General features: G+C 32.2%; 1 protein-coding gene across 1 annotated transcript; it reads left to right on the top strand.

Moving 5' to 3' along the window:
* Positions 1–10,670: 10,670 nt before the first annotated feature.
* LOC101439575 (olfactory receptor 4P4-like) lies at positions 10,671–11,600 on the top strand. Its single transcript, XM_004461937.2, has one exon. The coding sequence runs from the start codon at positions 10,671–10,673 to the stop codon at positions 11,598–11,600; it is 930 nt and encodes a 309-aa protein (XP_004461994.2).
* The last annotated feature ends 1,063 nt before the right edge of the window (positions 11,601–12,663 follow it).

The raw sequence follows: 12,663 nt of genomic DNA, 5'->3' as shown, positions 1-12,663 counted from the left end.
ACTTAAGGCAGATAATAGAGGTATGGAGGGGCACTGATCTAGACATAAAATCACCAAGACAGTATAGGCAACAACACAAGCATATGGCAAATGAAATAAAGACAGTACTTAAGACAGCCATTCCTTTATCTTATAGGCAAGTTCATTAACTACTTAGAAAATGAATTAAGTTTACCAGGACTTTTAAAATGTTTGATATCTTTCTGCATATGATCTAGAATGGAAAAGCTATCATAATCACCAGGCATATATCTAGAATAGGAAAAATATAGGTACAGCACTTAATACTAGTCAATGGGAAAGTTTCTCTTTGAGCTGCAATTAATAGTTCTAAGCTCCAGCTTTGCCAATTCCACACATTTTATCTTGCCATTGAAGCAGGCCATAATGCAAATTGTGCTTAAATTCTACTTACCTCGCTCTGGTAATCTTTACTCCATTTGGTATGCCCTTCACACAGCCAGAATGCTGCATTACCATTGAGCCTAGAGAAAAGCTAGGAGCATAGGCTCCAGTATTTTTTCGGCCTGGTGTCTAGTGCTCTTTGACATGAAAACAGAGTCAGTCTGTAGGAAATATCCATTGTACATCTGGCCGTATGGAACCGTCACTGGCTGATGCAGGAGTCTGTAACTATAATGTACTCCACATTCCCTTCAGGAAGCATGTTCAGAAATGTACTAGATAATTTCATTGTTTTAGGGATCAGTGACCAAACTAACCAATAACTCAAATGGGGATGCAACACGCAGTGTACTGAAGGCCTGATTTGAATATACAAGAGAGTTTGACAATATTGAAATCTATCTCTTGTGATTTTTATATACTTTCTAAGCACTTCCAACTTAACTATTTAAGTACCATGCTTTTTACTTTTCCTGTACTGCTAAAGTGAAATACCTGTTGATCAGCATCATCATGGTAAAGGTGCAAAAGTAAAACACATTTTCACTATTTTACCCCATCTTTGCTCCTATGTTCAATCTCTTAATCAATACTCTAAGAAATACAGAGATGAAAAAGGCCATAAGAAATGACTGACAATAAATGATTTTTTACAAGAAAGCTTGCAATTAATTTGAAGTAATTTATTAGCTAAATAAATTTATAAAAGAAAGAGGTTATATATGCAATAAAAAAGTTAGAAACTATCACTTAGACTAATTATCTCATTGTTCTCATTTTATGAAGGGTGGAAGAATGACTGTTAATCAAATATAATTCTACTCAACAAAAGTGAGTTGGAAGCATAGTTAATTTTCTGGTGTTTTTAATGATGTCATTATGGTTCCTTGCATATAAAATAACTCATTTATGCTATAGAAATTGGGCAATGCTATTTTAAATCATGAATTATGGTGCAAATAATCCAATTTTAATGATATTCTATTCTATTTCAAACATAATATCAGGTTTGGTGGCCAGACTACATAGTGATACATTCTTTGTGGGAAAGGAACATCAAAATAAATAATTTAAATAATAAGTTTAAATATGTTTTTACTTAGATGTCTGATAGTGGAATTCAGAAATCAATTATGCAACAAAGTCAGTGTAATTAAATCTGGTCAAAAAGTTTAAAAGTGGTTCCTTTGTGTCAGTTCCCCCGACTTGCCTCTAAGAAACAAAGGAGGACAGTGAAAATCAAGAATTCAGAATACTGAAAACACACTCACTTCTATTCCACCTATTGGCCAAAATCAAGAATTCAGAATATTGAAAACACACTTACTTCTATTCCACTTATTGGCAAAATTAAAAACAAACAAACAAAAACAAAAACAACTTTCCATAAGGTTTAAGGAACTGAATTATTAACAGTAAGAATTGTTACTGTTAATAATTCTACCTTCCTTGAAGGTAGGTAGCTTCCTTGCCTAAAACTTTGAAGGAAACAACAAGTGTTAGGTCCATATCCAAAGACCTTACCTATTAGCATAAGGGAAAACAAAAACCTAAGTTGTAGCCTAAAAAACAAACAACCAACAGATAAACAACGAGCAATCAAAAAAATATTGTGAGACAATGGATCGAGGTAACAATCTTCCAATGATTAAAAAGAGAAAGCTGCAAAAGATTTTTAGAAAAATCATAAGAAAATTAGATGAAGTGATCCATCAGAAAACAGAATAAATATCACCAGGGACCAGACAATTGTATTCAATGGGAAGAAAGATAATGAAAATACAGAAAAAATTTAGAATATGTAAATCTGATGCAGGAGTTACAATCATTTTGGAGGCACTGTACAAAGAATAGAGAGAAGAAAATATAATAAGGAAAATAAATTTAAACTGTATTCAATCAGCAGAGAAAATACTATTTTGGCAAGTGATTACTAGGCAAAAATATTGCTATATTTATCATCTCTTCTAAAAAATTATCACAAGACAATATAGTAAAATCTAAAAGTTTGAAGGAAAAGTTTTGCAAATGAAAATTTTATTACCAGTTAATTTATATTTCATGTTTAAGAAAGAGAAAATTAAAACCTCCACATTTAAGTGGACTCGTGGTATAAGCAACCCTATATCTTTTATGGAAAAAGAAAATTTTCTACAAAGCAAGAGGTGAGTCAAAGTAAAGCGCTCAAGATGCAGGCACTTGTAGTAAATAGGGACTGATGCTTGTGTCTTCATCGTCAAAGAGCACCAAGACAAATACTGGAGGAAAAATAAAGGGCACAAAACTACAAATCCCAGCTGCACCACTCATTTACTGGTTTTAATTTAACAAAATTAATTTTTGGCAACTTTAGTATTTTCATCTATAACTAAAAATTTCCATATAATAATATTAATATCACATGGAACTGAAAGCACAAAATACGAACGCCTATGGAGGACAATTGTATATTGCTTACAATACATGAAATCATTACCCAAATAAGGAATTATTCTTTTACAGCAGAAACAACTTAACTATTTCTGTGACAATTGACAGACATGACATTGCACTCTGGTAGTGCTTTGATGCCCTCAATCTTCTTGAAAAAGAAATTAAATATTAAACTCTTTTTATTTGTTTTGCCTCCCAAACTACTAAACTCTTAGCTGAGATACAGAACACAAGCATCCCAACTGAGCAAGAGCAAGATTAATTAGATTTAATCTATTTCTAGTCTCTGGCCACACCTTGCTATCCACAACAATTCTCAAATGAATTGACCAATTTAGTGTCTTTGAAAGCCCCAAAAGCATTTACAGAAATCTTACTCAACTTGTTTCAGAATCTTTGATCCTGCTTTTCTCCTTTTCTAAATTATAAACCAGATTTTATTTGAAACTCAACAGATTTTTCATTAATGTCCTTGTTGTTTTCCAGGATTCAATCCATGATGCCCTACTAGATTTTTCTGATTTGTGACACATTCTCAGTCCTTTCTTATTAGTAATGGCATTAATGGTTTTGAGCATTACTTGTCAGATATCCTACAGAATACCCTCTATTCAAAGTTATGATTTGTGGGAAATAATACAAGAGAAGTGACAAGCCTTTCTAGTCACATCAAAACATGCAGTACCATTATAATGATATAAACCATTATCATCTGGTGAAATGATGCCTTGTTTCTCCACTGCAACTAATTTTCCCTTTTGCTAATATATTATTTTGAAGTGGATCACTACATCTAGGTCACCCTTGTGTGTGTGGGTAATCTGTAACTTATATAGGTAGAATAAATACACATATTTGTAACCCTCTGGTAAAAAATGATTTATCTTTACTTTTTCATTTATTTATTTACTTAATCAGTTATTTATTTATATATATATATAGAGAGAGAGACCTATGTATATTTATTTTATACTGTAAGTTTTAATCCACATATTCTTTTCTTTCTCACGTTATTCCATCTTTGGCCAATGGAAGCATTTCCAGGTTGTATCCTGTGCTTCTTTGATATGTCCTCATTCTTTTGTTTTTTTAGAACTTTTTTATTTTTTAATACAAGATGTTCAAGGTTCATCTTCTAATTTCTCTGTTCCAATTCTATAATCAGCCATTTCTCATAAGAGACCTATTTTCTTTTTATTGGAGAATGGTATTTAGAAACCAAATCTGGGCACTGGATGTGCTTGTTGTTACTAGGGTGTCATTTCTAGACCTGTCAGGGGACAAAGCTACATAATACATTTATGTAGACACAAATATATATAAATGTTTCTGCATCCATCTATGTGTCTTTGTGGGATGGGAGATATTTAGCTAAACATGTGTTCATACTAAAGTATCTGTCTAACCCAGGAGCACATGTTTCATTTTAATCTTGCTTTTTTCTTTATCTGTAACTTCCTATCGAACAGTGAGGAACATGCCTCCCACCATTTACCACTCTTATTTTTTTCTTATCTATGAATTGACTTTGGTGATAATAGATACTATGCAGCTTTGGGAACTAGGCCATCTTTTTTTTTTTTTAAGGTTTATTTTTTATTTATTTCTCCCCCCCCCCCCCCAAGGCCACCTCTTAACACAGAAGAACTGGATGAATCATACCAAAAGTAATTGAACTCTTATCTGCTAGCACAGATGAAGATTCTAAAGATAATCTTTGTGCTGCAATGTTGTCAAAGCTTTGGGAAAAGATGTAGAGCAATCACAGCACAGTCATTACTACTTCAGCATGAAGTAGGGCTCATGTAAGCAACTGTTCTGTTTATTGTAATGCATTTGTATAGTCACTATGATAATCTGTAATTGGAACTCTTTGAAAGTGGCCTAATTTAGACAATAGACCCCTGTTGATATTTGAATAACCACCTATTAATATTTGAATAACAATTTTAATATTTCTTGTATGCTTATGATGGTAAGCATTTGGGATTGTAGTGGATTTTCTAAAAGTTTATGAACCTAGCTACTCTAGTACTTGAGATTGCACATACAAATTTAAAACTACCAAATAGATGCTTCAACTCTATGTCAAACATTATTTCAGATTGAGTGGCCATTTCTTTTATTAATGATCTTTCTCAAATATTCTCTATTTTGAGTAGATTGTACAATCCAAATAAGTCTACATGTTTTTATATTTTAAAACATTAAAATTTTTACTTGCCTTGCTGGGTTGGTGTGTTTATTAAATATGCTCACTGTAATCTAAGACAATTGGCTCAAAAGAGTAGCTTCCCAGGATATTTCCGGTTTTTTTTTTTACTAAATGTGTTTACAGTTTATCTTGTTTTCTTTTCTTTTTTTTTTAATCCCCCCAGGTCTTTGGTTGTTGCTTTCATCTATTAAATATATTTTATGTACTGAAATTACTTTTTTTATTTACTAATTTGTATCCTAAGCATTTCACAGTTCTGGTGTAAAAATAATATAACTCAAATTGAACGATATTATAGAATAAAAGAAACTTTAGGAATAAGAAATAAACAGTGAGTAATAATATAATGGATGGTATATATCACAGGGAAAAGTGAAACATTTGCCAAAAAAAAAAAAAAAAAACAAGCAATGGGAGGGAGCAACTGAAATATTCTATTATAAGGTCTTTTCACTACATGAATAATAGGATAATATCATTTGAAGATAGAATTATATCATTTAAATAAGCACGATATAACCCTTAGGACAACCACTAGAAAGAGGTATAAACTAATCCAACAGACTAGAAAAAATAGAATTATAAAAAAATTCTCAATTGAAACCAGAGAAAGTATAATAAGATAAAAGAAGGCATAAAGAGCAAATACAACGAATAGAAACAGCTAATAAGATGTTATAATATTTCAACTGAAAAACTGAAATATGTCAATAACTTAAAATGTAAGTTATCTAAACACACCAGCTAAAAAGATAGAGCTTCTTAGATAAGAAACATGGTTAAAAGAAAAGGGAAGAAGAAATATATGCCATGCAAACACTAACCAAATGAAAGCTGGAGTAGCCATACATTTTTTCTGATAAAATAGACTTCAGTAAAGAAGATTATCAAAGATAAAGAGAAATATTACTTAATCATAAGGGAATCAATTTTCTGAGAAGACATATTAAGCTTAATGTGTATGCCTCTAAAAGAAGTGCTTCAAAATACACAAGTCAAAAGTTGATATATCTGAGAGAGAAAATGACAAATCCACAATTATTATTGGAGACATTAATTCCCCTCTTTCAGTAATTTATAGAACAAATAGATACAAAATCAGTGAGACAAAAGATGACTTAAACAGCAATAATAACTAACATGACAAAAATGACATCCAAAAAAAAGAGTTCATCAAATATATTATTCTTAAGTGTGCATGGGACATTCTGCAAGGTAGATCATTTTCTTAACCATAAAACAAATGTTATCACATTTTAAATGCTAGAAATCATACAATGCACATTCTTACACCACAATAAAATTAAAATAAAAATCAATAGCATAAAGATATCTGGACAAAAACGAGACAGAATGTACTGGCAATCCCCTTATCGACTAAGGGATTGTGTTTTTTCTTGCCAGTCCAACACATCTGGTCCTGGGCACAAGGTGTATTTGTATGTCCCACAGAAAAGCAGAGCCTCTTCCACAATTTCCTTGTTATTTCTCTATGCTCCAGTTTCTTAATCTAAGAAATCAGATTGGTAAATGTGTCTGTCCCACAGTGTCTCTGTAAACATAAATAAGCTAAAGCCCATTAATTGGTTCATGCCTGACATGTAGTATGTTTGCTTAATAGTTGCTATTATCAATTGAATTCACAGAGCAAGGCAGAATCAAGTAGTATGTTTGAATATAAATGTAAAAAAGGGAAAGGCTTAATGATATTTCTATGACTAGAGGAAAATTGCAGAATGTTCACTTTAACAGGGACCTGCACTTTTCACAAATTATCTTAATGAGCATTTTGTAAACTCCCCCAAAATATCAAATTTCTATATGTATATAATTTCCCATTAAATCTATCTTAAGAGGAAGTATGTGAATCATACATGTATACATTCTTTTATCTCCAGAGATCGTGATAAACATTCTACATAGGAAAGAATGGGGATTATTTCTTAACATAAGGACCAAAACTATAGTTTTCCCCTGAGTGTAGAGAAGGAAAAAGGAAACTCAAATTGCATAAATACCAGATATCAATCATCAAGGCTCATGAGGACTCTATATAGGAATAGAACAATAACTTTCTGTGTAAATTTTGTTTGCAGAGTATTTATAATCCTATGTGAAGTTACTCCATTAACTTGTATCTAAGGGATGCTAATTGATGTGTTGATTGTTTGGGGACATATAGATAAAAACTTTAATGAAATAACCAATGCCTCGGGAGGAAATATATGCCTTTAGAATATATTCTTTTCCTAGAACTGTATTTAGCATTTGAGCCTGGAATCCTTCAGAAATTATTTGGGGATAGAAATAAAGTCTATATAGACTATGATTTGTTTAGGAAGGCAAAGTATTTCTTATGCCTTCAATCTTTTCTCTGTGGACTGACTGTCAATCATTTATTTGAGTTGGTGTATGACATGTGACCGTTGTTCCTACAATGATACAAATTATATTTATTTTAATATTTTGGGGGAAAATAAAAAGTGAAATACATTAGTAGCACTAATAGATTATATTGAGGAAAATGTCAAGTCAGAAATTTGAAAAGAGATATTGAAATAGTTGAAGAATGATTCAAATTTCAAGGAAGAGACAACACACAAGACTATAAAGGAAAAGGGGAAGAGATTCAAAATAAGTTCAGAAGAATGTGTAAGTTGTTTATTTCTCTCTTCCTATTATCTTGATTAATTGATAAAATATTAATTAGCAACTAATTTTTAAAAACATACAAAAATATTCTTGGATTGAGGAGCAATAAGTTTAAGCTTATGGGAGACCTGGTTGTCTATTGTGAGTGGGATGGCATATCCTAGAAAAATAAGAGGAAAATCAGTTTAGTTCATTGGAAGACACTATCACAAAAAATGGAAACTTTAATACAACTCTAGGGAAAAAGTCAGTAAAACTTTGACCAAGAAGAACATGATTTATATTCTGAAAAGGATTTCATCATCCTTTTTTTCTTAAATGGCAAAGAGCTGGGAATACAATATCATCTTTCATTCCTGAGAAAATAGAGATATATTGCTTCCTACAGAAACATGTGAGCTAAACATTTCTTATATTTTAGAGCTGGTTTATATGTGTAAAGATCCTGAATTTATTGGGTTTGTGCTTGTTCATTGAAACTTTGGCTGAACTTACATTTTTATGCTTCCATTTACACATTTAAATTTGAGTCGCTAATGAGGCAATGCCTGCAATTCAAGAAGCACCTTCATCTTCTCTGAAAGATTCAGAAATGTATGCAAATTTGGGTTGGAAAAGTAGGGTTAATGTTAAATTTATCCTGTTGCTTCAGTTTTTTACTTTTTGCCTCCATAAACCTAAAGCGATTTAAATTTTATTTTATTTTGTATATATTAATATGGATACTATTTGATTGTTATGTGTGCACTTTTATCGTTTGAAAAACTCTTTCTCATTCATTATCAAAGTTAAGACTAAGAACCAGTCTCTGAATTACATAGAGTAAGATATGTTCACCTAGGTTTCAGATGAAGAAAAAGCTTTGAGAAATTAAGTGACTTGTAAGGATCACATCTAAAGTTTGAGGAACTCCTCAAAAAAATACAGCAAATAATTCAATTTTTTACTGACACTAAAATATGTGGCAGTTAACATAGTGGTCCTAGCTCTATAAAAAAGCTGAATCAAGGAGGATTGCCAAACTGTAGCCTTCTGAGCTAATACAACAAGAGATTCAAGAAATATTTAGCACAATTGTGTAGTTTCAAAACCACAATGTATCCAATAATTGGGCATCGATTTTGCATCAATAAAAGCAGACAGATTGATTACCTGATTTTGCTTGAGAACATACCCAGCCTTACTTTTCTTGTAGGCTTAATTTAATATAAGATTCTTTCTATGCTAAGGCGATGTAATAGGCATAATTCAGGTGGGTTTTTAATTTCACGTATATGAGAGATTAAATTTTGTTTATGAAAATTCAAATGTACCATAAACTATTTTAACAAGAATTCAAATCAGTAATATAGTCAACATTTCTTACTTACTAGCAATGTATTTCTGTGGTGTGATCAGTAATGGGGAGAGTCAAGGAGGAAATTTAAGTGGATTTCAATGAAAAGCCAGTATGAGATTGGGGCTGAAATTGTATACTATAAATGTGCATTTTGAGAACAGCAGAAAAGGATTAATTATAAAAGGTTTGACTTAAGTTTATAAGATAATTTAATGGAAAATATTGTAATAATTCAGTGTTTTCCTTTCATCAACATCCAAGACATTATAATTGCAATAGTTCTATGTTATATAGACAAATATTTTATTTTTATATCATTTTTGTTGGTGGTGAAGAGATTATCACTACTCTTGTATACCCTTTTCCTTACCTTGCAATTTAAATTCCCCAGTGGTGGAAGGAAAAGATTCGACTAGTGGATTGAAAAACTTTGGGCTTAAAATAACTTAATGATTTTAAATTGCTATTGAATTTGGTTGAAGATCAAGTTTCCTGAATTGTGTTCCCAAATATTTATGTAATAATATCTATTATTGATAGCTCCACTACTCTTTGAAGTCACAAATATGGGTCAAAGACAATGCAGATTTTCCCGTATTTCTTATATTCAAAGAGCAAAAATGATTGGCACACAAGGTAAAAACCTATGGTATAATGCAAAAAATAGAGCCCATGTTGCAACTTATTCCCAATAAAATGTTTTTTTTTCCTTAATGAATTAATCACTATATGGACAGTTCATGGATTTGGACAAAGGTACTATTTAGGATAAATGTAGAAAAAAGAAATACATACTCTCCAATCAGAAGGCTAAAGTGAATTTTACTTTCCATACATAATATACTGCATTCAGGACAAAACTTTTATAAAACACTCCCTTCTAATCACACTTTTCAAGGATTAATTTACAGGGCTTATTTCATGGTTTATTCAAGTTTATTGTTTTATTTGAGTTAACCCTAGGACTAAGCATCCTTGTGTTTAAAACTTTCAACAAATAATTTACACTAAATCAATAAAGAAACCGATAAACAAAAAATCAAATAACCTCAAAAATTTCAAAATATTTGCGTTAGGTTCCTGAAGAGAAAGCCCTTCAATTTAAAATATAATTTCCTAGAGATTTACTTATTTTTTATGCTACCCCATTTGAAAATGGATTTAAGCTAATGTGTAGCCCACCCATAAGAACAACTTAAACTTCAGGTTTACATGTAAACAATTCAACATAATATCTATATGTTTATATTTGTTTCATTAATAAATATTAAGTCTTGGAGATTAAGTGATGTGTTCTTTGCAAGGAGTTATTTTAAGTTACTTCAGTCTTCAGAAGTAGATACTATCACAGAATAAAATTCTAATATTGTGGTTTGATCAAGGGCATTCATTTCTCTTCAGGCTGAGATTACTCACAATTTTCTGGAACGTTTAATGGAAATCATACAGTAAATATTCACAGAGAATTAACTAAATATTCAACTTTTATTCTCTGAAATACTGGAATGAGGTCAATAAATCTGAGTTAGTTCCTTGAATAGAATATGACAAACACTTATCTCAGTAAATATGAGGTCATGAATTATGTCATTTCAGGTGATTATTTTTTTCTCTCTACACTGGACCATGGAAAAAAGCAATAATGTCACTGTATTTATTCTCCTTGGACTTTCCCAAAACAAGCATATTGCAATACTCTGCTTTGTTTTATTTTTATTTTGTTACATTGCCATTTGGATGGGAAACTTGCTCATAATGATTTCTATTTCCTGTAGTCAATTAATTGACCAGCCCATGTATTTCTTTCTTAATTACCTCTCTCTCTCGGACCTTTGCTACACATCCACAGTGATGCCAAAATTAATGACTGACTTACTAGTAGAAAGAAAGACAATTTCTTATAGTAACTGCATGGCACAGCTCTTTTCCACACATTTCTTTGGAGGCATCGAGATCTTTATCCTTACAGGGATGGCCTATGACCGCTACGTGGCCATCTGCAAGCCCTTGCATTATACCACCATCATGAGCAGGTGGAGGTGTAATGCTATCATCACAGCTTGTTGTACTGGGGGATTTATACACTCCTCCAGTCAGTTTCTTCTCACCATCTCCTTACCTTTCTGTGGTCCCAATGAGATAGATCATTACTTTTGTGATGCCTATCCTTTGCTGAAGTTGGCCTGCACTGATACACACTTAATAGGACTCTTAGTCACTGCTAATTCAGGTTTAATTGCTTTGGTAACATTTGTTATCTTGATATTTTCTTATCTTTTTATATTATACACAATCAGGGTGTACTCTGCACAGAGCCGCAGCAAAGCTCTTTCCACTTGTGGTTCTCACATAACTGTTGTGGCACTGTTTTTTGTACCTGCATTATTTATTTACATTAGACCAACCACGACTTTTCCAGAAGATAAAGTGTTTACTCTTTTCTACACCATCCTTGCCCCTATGTTCAACCCTTTGATCTACACCCTGAGAAACTTGGAGATGAAGAATGCCTTGAGGAAAGTTTGGTGCCATCAAGTGCTCTTGGAAGGACAGTAACTGTTCTGAGGCATTTCTGCTCTTCGGTCCTTTATTCCCTGGGACCATGATGGTGAAAAAGATTCATCCTCATCACAGGCATGGCCTCACTCCTTGGACAGAGAAATCAGCAAGCAGGAATCATTTCCCCCCTCTTGTTTTATGCTTCTACACTGAAGCATTATCAACATTTTGGGAATTGTTATTTATACTTTCCTTCTTTTATTATAATCATGAAGTTTATATTCATAGAATTTTAAATAGGCAGGCAATTTCTTAAAAATAAAGATAAACTAGATATCCTTGTGGTAAAATGCAGAGAAAGTTCTAATTTTTAAAACTTTTTGCAGGACTATAAAAACAGAAAATTATACATTTCATGTATGTATAGCTCATGAATTTTCACAAATTGAGAACTATCATGTAAATAACACCCAGACTAGAAGTGGGAAATTACCACCAGGGCATACAGAAGTCTCCCTCATGCCACTTTATAATCACTTCCTCCAAAAGGTGACCACTCTCTTCATTTCTAAAATCATAGATTAGTTTGGCCTGTTTTTGTACTTTACACAAAAGAAATGGTATAGATTTTTCACATTAGTGTCTTGATGTTTTGTATAGTTTCTGACTGGTTATTTTCATTGATCTATAGTATCTTCTTGCATGGATATATGACAATTTTATATATATATATATATATATATTTTTTTGATAGGTGTTTGGGTACTTTCCCATTTCGGGCTTATTTTAATTTCCTGGCTGCTAAAACAAATACCAAAGCCAAAGGCTTAGCAATGGAAATTTACTGGCTCACAGTTTCAGAGGTTAGACGTCTTGCTTCCACCCAGGGTCAGTACCTTCTGGTTGGCTAGCAATCTTTGGGATTCCTTGACTCTTCTATAACACGGCTGTGCATATGGCAACATCTCCTTTCTTTGCTTGGTTCTGTTGACTTTCAGTAGCTGGCTATTCCCCTGTGTTTTCTCTCTTAGTGGTTTTCTCTATAAGGCCTCCAGTAACAGGATAAAGACCTACACCTTCAGATGGGCTACACCTTAACTAAAGTAAACTCATTAAAATC

This window comes from Dasypus novemcinctus, chromosome 10 (assembly GCF_030445035.2).
Source record: "Dasypus novemcinctus isolate mDasNov1 chromosome 10, mDasNov1.1.hap2, whole genome shotgun sequence".
In the NCBI taxonomy this organism is placed as follows: domain Eukaryota; kingdom Metazoa; phylum Chordata; class Mammalia; order Cingulata; family Dasypodidae; genus Dasypus; species Dasypus novemcinctus.
The sequence above is the reverse complement of the archived record's forward strand: the minus strand, read 5'-3'. Positions and strand labels throughout refer to the sequence as shown.